General features: G+C 38.8%; 1 protein-coding gene across 1 annotated transcript; it reads left to right on the top strand.

Annotated features, from left to right (window-relative positions):
• The first annotated feature begins 1,093 nt into the window (after positions 1-1,093).
• On the top strand, positions 1,094-8,362 carry LOC121862962 (SCAN domain-containing protein 3-like). The gene is made up of 3 exons (XM_042361416.1): positions 1,094-1,585; positions 8,010-8,081; positions 8,303-8,362. The coding sequence occupies exons 1-3, from the start codon at positions 1,094-1,096 to the stop codon at positions 8,360-8,362; spliced, it is 624 nt and encodes a 207-aa protein (XP_042217350.1).
• Positions 8,363-18,410: the final 10,048 nt, after the last annotated feature.

The following is an 18,410-nucleotide window of genomic DNA, read 5'->3' as shown; positions in this document are numbered from 1 at the left end:
TCCCCCCTCCTGTTTCTTCCTTTCTACCTCCTCCTACTTTACTCCTGCTCTTTCCTTACCTCCTCCTCTTCCCCCATCCCTCCTACCCCCGACTCGTCTTCCTCATCATCATCATCTTCCCCCCTCTCCTCCTCCCCTTCTTCTCCCTTCCTTTCACCTCTCTCCTCCTCCTCTCCCCCTCCTACACCACCACCTCGCCAAGCCCAGTCTGCCAGGTAATAAATTATGTAAATGACACTGTTGTCACCTCACCATCATCACACATTTACAAGGCTTTTAGGGCAGTTTAGTCTTTCCTCATATCCCCCTCCCATCTCTGCCCACCTCCCCCACCACACACACCTTGTTGACAATATAAACCAGTGGTTCTTATAGGCTACTTTATTTGTTTTTATTCTCTTAGGGCTTACCATTTTCTGTGCTTATTGACCCCCCTCCCTATCCCTATTTAACTCGTCCTATTGACCTGAAACCCATAACTCGTCCTGGACCTGTATACTGCTCGTTGGTGACTGGTGAGCCCCGTTCTCTCCCAGTCTTCTGCACACGTCCGTGGCAATAATTCTTCTTCTCTCACATTTATTCAGTTAAGGCTGTGTGTGTGTTTTATCCCAGTTGTTATATTTACCTAAAAATAGTAAGCAGCCATAAGTTTATTGATGAATTGTGAACACGTATGTGTTGCTCTGTTGGTTATTCGCAAGTTTTGAATTCCATTTGTATTTTATCAGAAGTTGGTGGTGCTAAAAATCATGTGGTGGTAACAGGTGGTTATGGTAGAGTTGTATTTATGATGATATTGATTTGTTTCTTAATAATCATGTGTTTATGATCATGATGTGTTTACTATAATGTTGTGGTGTTTGTTAATATTTACTTAATAATTATGTGGTGGTGTTTATGATCATGTATGATTGTAGTCACTTGTAGTGTTTACGAACTTTACGATCATATGCTTGTTATTGATCATGTGGTTGTGATTGTCATGATGTTGTGGTGTTCATGAGCACGTGGTGATGTTTATCTTACCTTACACGTGCCTTATGTTTTGTTCACAGATTTGTGTTGTCCACTGCACATCAAATAATTCGCAATGAGTGCAAAGAAGCGGAAGTATCTTAACGAATATATTCGAACTGGATTCGTGTCTCTCCAAAAGGGTGACACAGAGGTCCCTCAGTGTGTGATGTGTTACAAGACTCGGAGCAATGATGGAATGCGGCCCTTTCGCTTGGAACGCCACTTGAGGACAACACATCCTGTTCTAGCTGACAAGCTCAAGGCATTCTTTGAAACAAAAAGACACTCCTTGAAGCAAGTTAAGTTGGACGGCAGTAGGGCATTTCGACAACAAACTTCTAAGGTTGTTGAGGCTTCCTATGAGATCGCCATGTTGATTGCAAAGAGCAAGAAGAGCCAAAACATCGGAGAGTTTCTCATAAAACCAAGCATACTCCGTGCAGCAGAACTCGTTCTGGGGAAAGATAGTGCAAACAAGCTTTCCCAAATTTCACTATCAAACGATTCAGTCAAGGGAAGGATCGATGAATTGTCTCAAGACATCAAAGATCAAATTCTCGACCAAGTAAGAGATTCTCCTGTTTTTGCCATCCAGTGTGACGAAACGGCTGACATCGCTCAGTGTTCTCAGCTACTGATGTATGCTTGCTTCGTGTCAGGCAACAGTGTAAAAGAGGAAATGCTGTTCTGTCACCCCATGGAAAGTTGTACAACAGCAGCAGCTATTTTTCATGATGTATCAAACTTCTTTCAGGAAAACCAACTTTCGTGGGACTCGCTGGTAGGGGTGTGCACTGATGGAGCTCCAGCCATTCTTGGTCTGCAGTCTGGATTCATTACAATGGTGAAAGAAAAAAAATCCGTCTGTTGTAGGTACACACCGCATACTTCATCGTGAATCCTTAGTATCCAGAACTTTACCTGCTGAAATGAAGGATGTCCTGAACGTGGCTATCAAGGTAGTCAACTTTATCAAAGCTGGAGCCTTAAACAGTCGTCTCTTCAAACTGCTGTGTAAGGATATGGAATCTGAACATGAAACCTTGCTTTTTCACACGAACGTACGATGGCTATCAAAGGGGAACATGCTTGGACGGCTTTATGAACTACGAGAAGAAGTAGCAATATTTCTTGATTCGAAGCAGAAGGCAGATCTCCATGACAAGTTCCAGTCTGAAGGCTTTCAGCTATCTCTAGCTTACCTGGTGGACATCTTCGAAGCGTTGAATGCTCTCAACCTTAAACTACAAGGGAAAAACATCAACATCATCATGCACCACGACACCATTCGAACCTTCATGGCCAAACTCGACCTCTGGAAGGGTCGAATTCAGCAGGGAAATACAGCCAGTTTTAGTAACTTGGATTCTGCTCATTCACGGTAACCTTGATTCTGAGTTAAAGAAACAAATAATCACTCATCTAACTGACTTGAAAACAGAATTCATCAGATACTTCCCAGAGATAGATGAGAAGCGTGAAGCCTGGAAATTCATCAGGAACCCATTTCAATGTAAAGTAGCTGATGTTTCGGATGAAGTGCAAGAGGTGTTTCTTGAGTTGAATCCACAGCTAAGGAAGACTTCAAAGAACTGGATCTTGAGACGTTCTGGGTCAATTACCTTCCTGTTTACCCTCTGATCTCACATCAGGCTCTTCGGATTCTAACTATGTTCGGATCCACGTATCTTTGTGAAGCTGCATTTTCCACGCTCGTTGCTGTCAAGACCAAATACAGAAACAGGCTGAACGTTGAAGGGGATTTACGTTATGCACTCTCTGGCATTCAACCACGCATTCAAGATCTAGTAGCTAAGAAGCAGTGTCAAGTATCTCACTAATTTATACTCAATAAAAAGACTAAAAACACATTATTTTTCATTTTTTTTTAAATCTGGCAGGGAATTTATTCATAGATGCAAGGGGGGCGTGGAGGGAAGGACCAATTCCTAGAGTGGGCGTGGTAGTAAAAAGGTTAAGAACCACTGATATAAACCTCTTGACAGTAACTTAGCGCTGTCTATTGTACGGCTTCTGGATTCTTAAAAAAAAGATACTTACGTTATTTTTTCATCCATTTTTTTTACTCATTTAGTTAAGTTGTTCAAATAAGCAATAATTTGTATTCCTAGACCTTGATTTCTAAATAATGTATGGAATTTGTACTTATATTATTATTATTATTATTATTATTATTATTATTATTATTATTATTATTATTATTATTATTATTATTATTATTATTATTATTATTATTATTTTATCATTATTTATTTTTTGGGGGAAGTGTTTTGTTATATTAAAAAGACAATAAGGTAAGAGTTCATGGTTAATATGGCGCTGTACTTACACTGAGACTCTTTGTTCTAGGAGTTATAGGAGAGATAAGATGGCGTGTTATGTGTAGGTGTTTATGTATGTGTGTGTGTGTGTGTGTGTGTGTGTGTGTGTGTGTGTGTGTGTGTGTGTGTGTGTGTGTGTGTGCCAGCCTGATGGAATTTTCTTTAATAACTTTCCCTAACATGTCGTGATCTTATGTAGATTTTGTTAACTCTTTAGGGATGACTTGTTTACGTGGTCATGTCTGGTGGCTGTTTACTTAATCATGTCTGGTGGCTGTTTACTTAGTCATATCTGATGGGGTGTTAAAACCTTGTCATATCACTATATACAATGTGCTATGTATAATGTATATATATTATGTATGTCATGAATTTATATAAGAGGAGTTAATTAACACCGAGTAACTGGATATTTTACCTCACCTCATCCACTCTCCCCTCTCTTGCCCACGTCAGTTTAATTACAACTTCCATACTATATAAGAAACACTCTTTTTTTAATACAGTATATTGTACACATGGAATCTTAAGAACGGCCCAAGATTCTGTTATGTCTTGAGGTAGTGTAAATTAATAACGTCTTTAAGGTATATGTATATTTATAGGTATATGTATAACGTCTTAAAATGTATATATGTGTATGTGTGTATATATAAAACAGTTCACCTGGTTTTGTCGTGGGTTAAGATGATGTAACTGAAGGAAAGTAGTGGATGGTTAGGTTATTGGGTTACATGGGGTGACATCAACCTTTTAACCTCACACGTGCGGCGTTCTCATGGGCTTTAGAACACACACACACACACACACACACACACACACACACACACACACACACACACACACACACACACACACACACACACACACACACACACACACACACACTCACCCCCACCCACACACACACACAAACTCACAAAAACAACAAAAAACAGATGCGTATTCAATCTAAGTCAACAACACCCAAGGATGCGTATTCAATCTAAGTCAACAGTTTGCTACAAGACCCAGTAGGTAATATTTGTACAGTAAACAATATGACTACATCTAGCGTAGTGGCGACTCATAGCTGAACTAAAGGACCCGGAAAATCGGAGTCAGCGTTTTGCATTGGTGATGTCGATGCTGTGAGAGGCTTGGTTTAGGTTGGGTCTTGACTGGTTTAGGTTGGGTCTTGACTGTGGAAGCTGCACAGAGTCACTTATCTAATATAGAAAAGAAGCTTATTTGCATTGAAGAAGAAGAACAACAACAACAACAAGGAAGAAAGAAGAAGGACGAAGAACAAGAACAAGAACAACAAGAACAAGGTGGGAACTGACAATACAATGGTTAATTATTTTTTTAAACTATTCGTGGATAGAATATAAAGCGGGGGATGGAGTTGAGGATAGATTGTTCTATTTTCTTACGCCGGCAGTCAAGGATAGAATTTGTCGGAGAAATATTTAAACCTCTATCCCAATACCTCCTTTGCTATCGCCATCACCCCCACAAACACCCCAATTATCCTCCCTCTTCTTCCTAATCTCCCCACTTTTCCTTCCTTCCTTCCTTCCTTCCTTCTCCTTTACAGTGCATAATACACGTCTTCCACCCTTTCACTCACTCACCCTCTCACTTGCTCACTCGCTCTCCCAGCCTCTCCCTCTCTCTCACTCATTCTCTTATCCTCTCTCTCACTCACTCTCTCATCCTCTCTCTTTCCCATCCTCTCTCTCTCACCTCTCACTCTCATCTTCTCTCTCACTCTCACACGTTCTCAACTTCTCTCTTACTCCCTCATCCACTTACTCGCTCTTACCCTCTCATATACCCACTCAGACTCTCTCTTTCACTAACCTTCCCTCTCACTCTTGAAAGTTATAACAGAGGCGTTGAGATGAGATTGTGGATTCTTAGGTAAGTTGGTCTCAGTGGTGTTGAGAGAGAGAGAGAGAGAGAGAGAGAGAGAGAGAGAGAGAGAGAGAGAGAGAGAGAGAGAGAGAGAGAGAGAGAGAGAGAGAGAGACACAGTATATATAACTGTATGAGCATCACCCTCCTCCTCCCCCTACTTTCTCACCTCTTCTCTCTCTTATCTTACTCCCTAATCCTCTCTACCTTCCCACCTAGCTACTCTCCTCCCTCCCCATTTTCCTCCACCACCCCAAACGTCCCCACCGAGTTACGTTCCCCCCCTCCCTCCCCCCTCAACAGGCAGGATCAGGGCTGCACCTCAGACCACTAATGTAGTAAAGATACGAAATTTCTTAGCATTTTCTTCTCTCTTGTGGTAGATAGAACACCCTGGAGGCGTGTAGTGTGTTCTGTTCCTTTAATTAATTCTCTGGTCCAGGGCTAGGGGAGGGGAGGGGAAGGGGGAGAGAGAGGGGAGGAGAGAGAGGAGAGAGGGAAGGGAGAGGGGAGAGAAGTGAGAGGAGAGTATGGAGGGAGAGGAGAGAGAAGTGGGGAGGGGAGGACAAGGAGATGTAGGGAGAAGAGAGAGAATGAGGAGAGAAGTGGAAGAGGGAGTTGGGAAGGGGGTAAAAGAGGGACATGGAAGAGAGAGGGGAGAGTGGAGCAGAAGGAGAGGTGAAGGGAGAGAGGAGAAGAGAAGAGGAAGAGAGGGAAAGAGAGAGGGGAGGGGTGACGAGAGATAAGGAGGACACAGAATAGAGAGGAGGGAAGGGGACAGGGGAAGGGGGGAAGGGAAGGGGAAGGAGTGGAGAAGAAGGGGGTGGAGTGATAAGGAGCAGTAGGTGTAGGAGAAAGAAGGAGAAGGGTTAATGTGTGAATGTTTCTCTCTGGTCCAGATTTTACTAAGTGGTCGATGAGGCATTTAACCAAACAGAAATTGGTTATATTTAAAACACAAAATGTTAAGATGAGCGGATCGAAACTTTTTATATTCGAATTTTAATTGAAAGCTGATTTTTTTTTGTTCACCAAACAAATGGCATTGAAATATTAAAAGTATAAGTCTTCTGTTAACTTTTTTGTAGATACTTATAAATACAAAAGCCTTTAAATCGGGTACTATTGTTTTTACCAATTTTTTTTTATTTTTTTTAAGGATATACATTTTTTTGGCTGGATTAGTGAGGGCAGCGCACGGCCTTCATCAAGTCAACATTATGAGGCAGCAGGAGGAGGAGGAGGAGGAGCAGGAGCAGGAGGAGGAGGAGGAGGAGGAATGTTTCAATTATTATGCGACTCTGAGAATTCCCAAATATGAGTTCCTTGGCCAGTGCTTCAGTTAAGTCTCACTGAATTAAAAATAAAAAATAAAAATCCACACCTCGTAAAATATTCGTGTATCAGTTCATGAAGACAACGACCTGGTGTTAACAATGAGGCGCGGGACATCATCAGGTGCTGGAGGCATTGTTTTGTGTCTTGGTGTAAAAGAGGAAAAAAAAAATTAGACTGATAAAGGAACCAGATAGGATAAAACACTAGACTGGTATAGGATTTAGGTGATATTACAAGATAAATGACACTGGAAAAAGTATTTAGATGTTGTTACCTGGATCTAGGGAGACTAAGGGTTGAATTCTTTAGAAGGTAAACATACAATTTCAATGGTTAGGGTTTATCTTGTGCTGTGATGGCTCTTGGTGGCTTAGGACGGGTGGGTTAAGAGAAGTTGCTGTGGGAAAGGAGTTGTCTAATGTCCAGAGAGACGGGGAGGGGGAGGGGTAGGGAGGGGAGGGGTAGGGGGAGGGGGTGGGGACTTGTTGATAGTGATGTTTACAGTCTACAGGAGGCTCGTGTGTACTCAATTGCTCTTTTAACAGTGAAAAGTTGAACCAGGGAGGGAGGTGACTCGGGTTTCTCTGTCAGAGTAGAATGAAAAATGAAAAGTTCTATGTCATGGTGAGTAGTGTCAGCAGAGTCAGGAGAAGTGGTTTGACCCATGTTAAAATTTCCTATCATAACCATCGCAGTCAGGTACACAATAGAGTATGTGTGTGTGTGTGGGGGGGAGGGGGGAACTTGAGGCAGGAGGAAAGAGACCAACACGACACAGATAAACAGATGAACCCTTCAGATACGATACAGTACAAGTAGAAGGGTCTGAAGGTGTCGTGGAAAGAAGTTTAAATATTTGTTATGTTAGGGATTCGTGTTTGGTTCAGTGACTAGTTGAGTGAGACCAATCATAATGTAAGAGCTTTCTACCTCGAATCCCTGTGTATTTGTCCAAGGGGAGTGGGTGAGCCAGGGAGTACTGTGTACATTGAAATCGCCAAAGATGATAATTTAAGCCGAGTGTTTGAGTGTTTGGAGGAGAGGTTGAGAGTTTGGAGGAGAGGACGCTGTTAATTTTCAGAGTGTTAAGAGGTCAAAGAGTGTAGGATTAGTTTAGTTGTGGGAGTGACAGATACAACAGCTACAGATGGAGACATGAGGTAGAGCAGACCATGATAGAAGGCTTTTGTTTTATGGGTGTGAAGGCAATTATGTATTGTGTTGTGTAGTAGGAATACTTTTTACAGTATATTGTGTAGATATGTAGTCACGTGTGCATGGATTACACTAGTATATATACGTATGTTTTGTATAAATTTGTATAGACTCACGTTAGTCGTTATATATAAACACACCTGCACCTACACACCTGCCGTCTAGCCCTAATTGTTATTTATACTTTACAACACAGGATGAAACTCCAACTATGTTCCAGCCCGCAACCCCCGGCTTACCTGTAAAGTGGCCGCTAATTGGTCACCAGGTATCAAAGACAGGTAATACCAACTAGGCGAGGGGACACATATATTAAAAACATACTAATTGACTGGGGGCACCAAATCCAGCACATAGGTTTTCAGAGCTTAGCCACCCTCTCCCATCCCTCTTTCGAGTGATACAATACTGATGCTGAATAAATATACAAGTGTGTGTGTGTGTGTGTGATATTTACTGTGTCTAAGTAACTGTGTTTGGTTACTTCAGGTGTCAGGATATTTCAGTACCAATGCTTCCTTAGTTTCTAACAAAGGCAACAACTTTTAACCAAAAAGAAATTTTTGTGTTCATATCAAATAATGTTTAAAAAAAATAGTATATTATAAACAAGGAAATTACCCCATTATTACTTGTCACTAACTGTATATAAAGTGAAGACATTATACACCATGTCAATCTCTGTGTTATAATACTACACAATTACTGGTGGGTGGAAGCTCTTGACAATATATCTTACAAGAATAGAAACATAAATAGTCAATATAAAAAAAATGAAAACATATTATTATTAACACTGTGATTTACTAGGGGGAGATAATCTTACCCTCTTGATAGACAATACTACCATGGCGTTTATATATTCACATGAGGGTTGGTTACTACCCCCATAAACAAGAGAGGTGGCAGTATTTACTTAACTGTGTGAGAAGAGCTGAGTCTGTACATTATCTAAAATATCTGTGCAAGGTTGCGTTGGGTTGGGTCAGGTCAGATTGCATTAGGTTGGGTTAGGTCAGGTCAGGTCAGTATAATTAGGTTAGATTAGATTAGTGTAATTTGTGAGAGGGACTGGAGCTCCATATATAATTGAAAAAATGAGGAAGAAATTATTAAAAAAAATATATATATATTTCCGAAATGGGAGGAAGGATTTAGAGAAGGGAAGGCGAAGAAGGAGAGGGTGAGGGAGGTAGGAGGGGAATGAGGGAGGTAGAAGGAAGGGGGATGAGGGAGAGAGAAGAAGGGGATGAGGGAGGTAGAAGGGGTGAGGGAGGTAACGCGAGGGACATGAGGGAGGTAGAAGAAGGGGGATAAGGGAGGTAGAAGGAAGGGATAAGGAAGGTAGGGGGGGATGAGGGAGGTAAAAGGAAGGAGATAAGGGAGGTGGAAGAAGGGGATAAGGGAAGTATAAGAAGGGGGATAAGGGAGGTAGAAGAAGGGAATGAGGGAGGTATAAGGAGAGGGATGAGAGAGGGTGAGGTAGAGGGTGAAGAAAAGACTCTACAGAACTGAGGAAGAGATCCATAAAGAACTCGTGTTTGTGTATGATCAGAGAACCAGGTGTCGAGCGCTTTATGGGGACGGCCGGGCTGCTCGTGGGTGGCAGAGGGAACGAATTAAGTGATAGAGGTGAACCGTATGGAAATATTCCGAAGCTGTGTTGTATGTAGTAGGGGGCACCAGAACTGTGAGCATATCTGTTACAGCAGTGAGTGAGAATCAACGACTTTGAATAAGAGGAGAGAGAGATAGAGACAGACTGTGTGTGTGTGTGTGTGTGTGTGTGTGTGTGTGTGTGACTATATATGTATCTTGAGAAATTTATTATATATCTTGAGGATTATATAGTGTCAATGTAACTACTAGTATTCCTATGGGGTAAAAATCACTGTTATTTTAATGAACTGTAAATAAGTATGCAGGAAGTAGTACTAAACAGCAATGAATATACCTGAAAAAAATTGAAAAATATGACGACGACAACGACAACAACAACAACAACAACAACAATAACAATAACAATAATAACAATAATAATAATAATAATAATAATAATAATAATAATAATAATGATAATGATAATAATAATAATAATAATAATAATAATGATAATAATAATAATAATACGCGAAAGTTACCTCCTAGAAAAAAAAAAACCCATTATCACCACTCACGGCCACACTGCCCCACGACAAACACAGCAGTTTCTTGAGCACTCCCGTGGGCGCACTGACACACAGGTAACAGCCGAGGTAAACACCAAACGTTGCCATGAACGTTGTCTGGGAGTGAGTGACTGTCATGCCATGTACGTACACTACACTTGTCCTCCCCTGTGTCTGGCCTCCAATGTTTACGTCGGTTGTAAAAAGGAATTATGTTGAAGTTTTTCAGTCTTGTTCCGCGGCCTTATTTCTGTTTATCTTTCAACACAGTATTTGCTACAGTGTTTTGTCTTGTTATATACTGAATTAAAATTTGATGGTGCGACTGTGAGAATCATTTACGAGGCTTAGAATAATTAACCTAACCTAACCACAACTATCCTAGGTTAGGTTATGTGAGGTTTATTTAGATTAGGTTAGTTTTGATTTCGCTAAGTTGTTCAATTAAGTTAGGGTAGTTTAGGTTAGCTTTAGTTACAGGCAGGTTAAAATAGGTTAGGTTAGCTTTAGTTAGGATGTTAAGTTAGGTTAGGTTAGTTTTAGTTAGGATTTTAAGTTAGGTTAGGTTAGCTTTAGTTAGGATTTTAAGTTAGGTTAGGTTAGCTTTAGTTAGGATGTTAAGTTAGGTTAGGTTAGTTTTAGTTAGGTTGTTAACTTAGGTTACGTTGGTTGTTGTGGTCTGCTTCGTATGGAAATCTCAAATACGGTTTTCGCAGAGGTAAACAAAACGTTCAACAGCCTCAGTTACTTATTGGCTACCTGTCACTCATGACATATTATCCCAGTAACAATATATTTCTAAATGGCCAACACAAAACATTTACAATTATCTTTATATTCCTATTTTATATGTGTCAATAACAACGATATATTACTAAAACTACAACAATGGCGAACAAAAACATTGTAAATATTTAGAACAAAACTCAAAACCTTTAATATCGTGTTTAATTCGTTTTAATAGCAATTTATGGCTAATTCTGTCGTGATCATTTGTCAACACATTTTTTTTGTATATTCGGGATCTCTAAAGCCTTCTGTTGTTTATATTTCCCGGTCTTGACGTACAGCAGTGTGTATTGTCGGCAACATACACACGATAATTACGAATTCACTTCCATTTATTATCACTAATTATAGCTTTGAAATTATATAATGTTTGTTCATTAACAATTAATACATACATTTTTAGACTTGTAAAATATTTGTTCGTCGCCATATACACAACTCAAACACGGCAAATACTATTACTCTCATACAAATAAATAAACAAATAATAGTGTGTGTGTGTGTGTGTGTGTATGTGTCCTTGCTAACAACACTCTGCCAACATTTCCCTTTCAAAAACTTAACCTAATTTAACCCAACCATTGTTAACCCAGTACCAGACTCCAGACTAACAAGGTTTATCCCACCACCACACCCTTGCCTACTGGTCACAGAGAACAGGTGTATTTAGGGTGAGTGAGTGACTAATGAGCTCCTCTCTCCCCAGCTGGTCCTCAGTGATTCACCTGACCCCTGAGGCACACCTGTTGTTATTGTTGGTAAGGGGTTAATTATGGATTTGCTCTCTCTCTCTCTCTCTACCTTATCATCTATGTATCTCACCGCTGCTTTGTCTACCCTATTTACTATTTCTGTATTACTACTACTACTACTACTATTACTACCATTACGGCTATAATTACATCATTACTATTCATTATTACTATTACTTTTACTACTATTACCACTACTACTACTTTGCTGTCACTCGGAATCGAGTATGACGATCCTCCAGCTATGATACAATGATATGAGTTATAAGGATGTCACCTACGCTGGTGAGTTCTGAGGTGACTGAAGAGGCCGATACGGGACCGGCAGGGTCGATCACAGATGTTGCACAGGTGGAGCTACATCTAGTGCGGGAAGAAGGGCGGTAGCGTCTTTCCGGCGTTGGCGCTTGTCTGCCTCGTTTGGCAGTCGGGTTAATTGGAAAGATTTGACACCTTTTTGTGTGGTGCTCCTCCAATCATTACGGTGTGGAGTAATCGTCTCCCACGTGAGGGGGTCAATTTGGCACTTCAATGTTTGTCTTGAAGACTATCCTTATGCGTTTTCATTTGCCGGTTAGCGTTACGTTTACTATTCGTTAGGTAACTGTAAAGTAGCTGCTTTGGCAGTCTACTGTCGTCCATGCGTGTAAAATGGCCAGTCCAGCGTAGTTGCTCATGGAAAATGGTAGCTTTGATGCTCCTACAGTTGGTGTCAGCAAGAATACTGGCATTTGCTCGTATGTCTTCCCAGCGAACTCGGAGGGTGGAACGTAGACTACGTTGGTTAAAGTTTTCAAGTGCCTTGAGGTGCCTCCTGTAAGTGACCCATGTCTCGCTGCAATATAACAGGGTGGGGAGGACCACTGTTCGATATATGTGTAACTCTGTAGACAATTTCAGCTCAGTACAGTTGAAGACACTGTTTCGGAGTCTGCCAAAGGCTTGAGATGCAAATCTAATCAGTTGCTGAATCTCTTCATCGCCAATAACCACAAAAACAAGACTATGATTTATTTATATTGTCGTTAAGAAACAGCCAAAAGTCTAAAATATATTTCTCAAAGATTTTTTTTTAATATAGAAACAGTTCCAATATTCTTGATGCATAATATTATTCCCCTAATGCTTATCAGTTTTCTTTCCAATTATTATTTTTCTTCGCTAATTATCAATTTCTTTTCTCATTTGCAAACTTTTTCATTAAAAGCGAGAAAAGTCGAATCTGTCAAATATTGGAGAATATTGGCGGCTTTTATTTTAATGTTTAATGGATCAATGTCTACAACGGTGAAATATTTTAATGGTCCCTTTATTTATTGTCCACCTTGAGGGATAAATTGGTATTTTCATAAAAAATTAGATAATCTTTTAATTTAATTTCCACTGATTCTCTAAAGTAATATATATAACAAAACTTCCTTTGTGCAGGGTGCAACTGTATCAAAACTCAATGAAATAATACAACACGAACTATACTGTATAGTATGTAGACAAGCTGTTTGGAAAGTCATTCCATCTGTTCGGAGTTGCAGATGTGTAGAGGGGGAGCATTACATATGGAGACTGGCAACCCCAGCATATTACACCTGATGATTAACCCTTTGGTACAATAACAGCCCCAGATTTTTTTAATCATAATTATATAACGGAATTAATATTAAGTGACAGAAGTAAAAGAAAATCCTAGAATTGTTAACTGTATGGCGTGTTAAATAAAAAAATATATAAATGCACATTATCTTCAAATGAAAAAAAATGCATGTGTTACATTGAAATAAATCCACGACTTACCTGCATCTGAAGTAAAATTTGCATCAAGTATAAAAAAAAATAAAAGAAAAAAAGCATTTTCTTCGTCTGCCAAAAAAGCTTTTATGATGTATTGAACTATATATGTATTTTATCTGAACCCGAGAGAGTAAATTTGCATTTCTGTTGCGCAGCAAAAAAACCATAAGCTTTGATTTCTTTAACAAGGAACTTCACATGTTTGATGAATACAAATAAATATTATATACATGTATATCATCTGCCGGTGAATAAACTGGCATTTGTATTACATAAACCTTACCGTCATCTGGAAAGCAATCACTACACTACTTGTATAAACCAAATTTAAAAAAAAATTAATTAAAGTTTTAATTAAACCTACATATTGCAGCTTAACCTAACTTGACCTAACATTAAAGATAACATATTACAAGCCTTGGTTCACCTCAGTACGTGACGTTATTACCGCTAGGTTCCCAGTACTGAATGGTCAGCTGTGTTAATATGATACATGACAAAAAATCTCATAAAATAAACTCAGGAATCAAAGTTTTCAACTATGTATAATTATGAATGACACTGTTATCACGCTTATTGATTTCATATTTGTTATTTTCTATTTCAAAGTAACGTTGAATATTGTACGAGTATTAGTGGATTCTCAATCCCTAGAACTATTTATCATAATGGATTTGCACATTTTAAAACTGGACCCTATTATTATGATATGTTACATCTGTAAAACTGACACATGTTTACTTACCTACAGTAGTTGTGATGTCTCCACCTGTAAAAACATAAGCCAGTGTTAGATACAAGTATCGATTGAATCTGTTCAGTCAAGTCACGTAAATATAAAGTTTTCATGAACATTAACTTTTACAATCAATACTATTCGTTTTAAACTACATATTTATAAGCGAAGAAACCATAAATGAAAAATTTTGCTTTTCACTCTTAGATTTCTGAAACGTGCACATATTCATCATTAAAAATTAATTAAATAAAAAAAGACAAGCTTGTTCTGGTATGTGTCCTTGTAGAAAGTTTATGCGGTCACCAACAACAACCCCTGTAGTTGCCAGTCACTCCCATTAACACTATCTTTCACTTAATTCACCCAAATAGTCATTAATCTGTATGAATATATCACTACTTATCACTTAACATGCTTAAAATATGATTAGTAGTGTAAAGTATCATAATTTTTATCATTTAGAATTAAAGTAAGCTTTCAAATAGGGAGTTTGCTCATGGCGCTAATGAATAACAGTTCACTTTATGGTCAAATAGTTTCTAGTTCTTCCACAGCATTAACTTCATCTAGCAATTTAGTAAAATATCTTTCAGCTTATTTCTATGAAGTAAATAGCGGAGAAACCCTCATTGGGGTAAATTTAAAAAAAAAAGCCTGCTGCAGACACTGACCAGCAGTCGACACTAGGCAATATTCTGATGTTCTCAGAATAGAAATAAAACTATTGTGACAGTTATACAGAATATGTAACAATTAATGTTCTAAATTGCTGTTCTGTTTTTACATACAGCTTTATTTCATCTACACTGCACACCTTCATCAATTGTTCTTGAGGCAACAAAAAGAGAATACTGATGTAGAAAACTAATGTAACATGGAAATAACTCTCATAGTTTCAAAACTTATACCTGAAACATAACAAATAAATTAAAACAAAATCTAATCCCTTAAATATACCTCATCCATTAAATATCCAATGACTTCTTCACATCAACTTGTCACAGCAGACCTAGTTTAATCAAATCTACCCAAACCTAGTCTCAACCCAACCTAACCTAACCTAACCTAACCTAACCCAAACCTAGTCTCAACCCAACCCAAACCTAACCTAACCTAACCTACCCAAACCTAGTCTCAACCCAACCTAACCTAACCTAACCTAACCCAAACCTAGTCTCAACCCAACCCAACCTAACCTAACCTAACCTACCTTGACCTCCTTTAGGTAACGTTAGCGTATTTAATCATCAGATGAATCAAGCTCTGGTGCTCTGTAAAGGGAGTTATGTTCAGGTCTGTCCCTCGTAGGTAACACCAGAGTGAACATGGTGAGAGATGATCCCGTAACTGATGTAGTGATTCATTAAAGTTATTTCTGTCAGGTCGTCTCAGTAATCAGTTATTGCAGCTAGCGTTTCCTGGTAAGACAATCTACGAGTATCGTCGCTTAGTGTTGTTATGTGTCATTAGTAACTTAGTATATGTGTGAGCTTTGTTAAACACACACACACACACACACACACACACACACACACACACACACACACACACATATATATATTGCATTTATGATAACAGGTTTGATTACCGATTCATTTACACTCAAATCATTTATCTTTTAAGTTACGATTACAGAAACAATTATCGTACAAGTAAAGTAACAAATTCCTTTACAAGAACACTCACGACTACACTCATCTTTATAAAACAGTCGAAATTGCCTTTATACACACAGTTATAAATATAGGTACAGTTACAGCTACCAATATTGATACGAATATAACTATCTTAACATACACACTCACAGGTTCTGCCTCTACAGTTACAGGAGGGGTAAAAACCATCTATGCCAGGAAGTTAACGTTCACTATGAAGAGGAAAACAAAAACAATTTCCTTCATTTATGGTGTGGGTCAAGAATTTCCATCTAAATCGAAACTCTGATAAAATATTGAAAGGAAAAAAAATAGAATAGGGGAATTTATCAAACAAAAACCCCCATAAAATAATAATGAATAAAAATGCATAAAAGTGATAACAGTGAAATATGTATAAGTGATAAAGATGGGATGAAGAGTATCAGTGAATGTTTTGTCTGTCTGTTTTTATTTACATGTTTGATAGATATATTTTATTTGCCAGCTGCCTGACGTAGACAATATTGTGTGTGGACGAACAAACACATCGGTGACTATGGACATGATCTCTCTCTCTCTGGTATACTGCATATTCCTTCTCCTACACTCCTTTTATGGAATCTCTTTCCATCTCCTCCTTGATACCCCTTCCACATTCCTTTTTCTCCTCCCTCACTCCCCCACCACTCACTCCCTTCATCCCTCTTCTCCCTCCCCCACCACTCCCTTTCTCCTTCACTCTCCGGAAGAGCCTCTCACTGGTGTGATGGATGAAAGTCGAGGTTGGTCGACGTCTGTTCACCAGAGGAACATAATTAATCAAGTCTCGGAAGCCCTGGAAGCCCTGGAAACCTCTTCATTCTTGGAAACCTTAGAAGGATCGAATGAAGCCCAAGATTAAACCACCGGGATCAGAAAGGAACCTTACAGGCCCCAAAACCTCGGTTGGGGTCTTAGAAACCTTAGCCGGAACTCTGGAAATCGTGGATCAAGTTTAGAAAACCTTTAATGAGGTTGTTCCTCTTAAGTCACATAAACAGTGTAAGCGCATCCCCTGGGCAACGCTCTTGTGCATTATGTAGAAGACCCGACAGCCGCACCCTTATCCACTACCTCCGAAGATGTCCCCACACACAACGCTTCCGTGACGCCTGCTGGACCACCACTCCACGACCCCCTGACGGAGACACGATGATCCTCCCCATACTGGCCAGATATTATGTAAATAACATTGATTATGTGTTAAAGGAATATCCTTCCTTCCTTAGGCTTTCGTAAGCCCCTTTATAATATTTATACTGTATATACTTGTGACACTTGCCAGATGCTTCTGGTGTTATTGTACAGGGGTACCGAGTGACAGCACTAGGATCCCGCTTCCTCGATCAAAGATTAAACAATTGAAATTGAACAGTGTAAGATGTTGAAACTGCATGATCAGGTATCAGAAACCGCGGGTTGATTGTTCACGAATTTATAATGTAAAATAATAATAATAATACTACTACTACTAATAATAATAATACGTAATAATAATAATAATAATAACAATAATAACAATAATAATAACAATAACAATAATAATAATAATAATAATAATAATAATAATAATAATAATAATACGTAATAATACATAATAATAATAACAATAATAATAATAATTATAATAATAATAATAATAATAATATTACGTAATAATAATAATAATAATAATAATAATAATAATAATAATAATATTAATAAAGTGCAATTGGTGATAAAAATAAAGAATGAATCAATAACAATAGTTACAGTGCCAAAAAGGTAATATTTAATGGGAGTGAATACACTGGTTGATTACAAGTAATTGATAAGTTTTACAATGGTTGGGACTGGGCTGTTCTTATAGCGATCAGGAAGTGCTCGTACGGGCTGGATGCGCGCGCGCGCGTGCGTGTGTGTGTGTGTGTGTGTGTGTGTGTGTGTGTGTGTGTGTGTGTGTATGCATGTATGTACATTAAAATCTTCAATCAAGTTCACACTGATTCAGCACGCAATGTACGTAGATAACACAGATATACAAAAAAATGTAGAGACAGTGTAGGTACAAAACAAACTGGATGAGATTTGCCTCAATAAATACTTAACATAACCCAATATTTAAAGCATGATTTTGGATCAGATAAATGGGTTTTAAGGTCGAGTTTAATCCCCAGTTTACAAACACACACTCACTACGAGTTATTCTCCCGGAGATTAACCGCTTGGCTTTTTAGTCAAATGTAATAGTTTTCCTTGATTGAATTATATCACCTGAAGATTAGCCCCCAGTTTATTTCACAGGACGACTAAGCATCCCCAATGTTAGGTTATTCTATGCAGTGTTGTGTTATATTAGGTTATGTTATGTTATGTTGTGTTATGTTATGTTATGTTATGATGGGTTGCGTTAGGTTAGTGGTGTTTAAACATCAGGTAAAATAAACTGGGGGCAAAACTTCAGGTGAGCCGGTCACTTAAGAGTCCCTGGAGGAAACTCTATTGCTGATACGCATATACTTATTTATTTACCGGCTGCAAGAATCATTATGTGTTAGGGTGTCTGAAAGTTTTCCGACAATGTCTGACATTTGTTTGATAAAAGCAGCAACTTTAAACTTTTCGCCTTGTCTTGCTGTCAGTTGAGCTTCGTGTCAGTCTGTCAGCTGCGGGCGGGGCGTGGAGCCACGTATCTCCAACAGCCAG

The sequence above is a fragment of the Homarus americanus genome, unplaced genomic scaffold, assembly GCF_018991925.1.
Source record: "Homarus americanus isolate GMGI-L3 unplaced genomic scaffold, GMGI_Hamer_2.0 scaffold24922, whole genome shotgun sequence".
NCBI classification, from domain to species: domain Eukaryota; kingdom Metazoa; phylum Arthropoda; class Malacostraca; order Decapoda; family Nephropidae; genus Homarus; species Homarus americanus.
Note: the sequence above shows the minus strand (reverse complement) of the source record. Positions and strands in the feature narration are given on the sequence as shown.

Bases quoted from the DNA above. Each gene is read 5' to 3' on its own strand.
- LOC121862962 (XM_042361416.1), top strand. From the start codon at position 1,094: ATGAGTGCAAAGAAGCGGAAGTATCTTAACGAATATATTCGAACTGGA. The intron at 1,586-8,009 runs GTAAGAGATTCT...TTTACAACACAG, and splicing joins AAGATCAAATTCTCGACCAA to GATGAAACTCCAACTATGTT. The intron at 8,082-8,302 runs GTATCAAAGACA...TGGTTACTTCAG, and splicing joins GGCCGCTAATTGGTCACCAG to GTGTCAGGATATTTCAGTAC.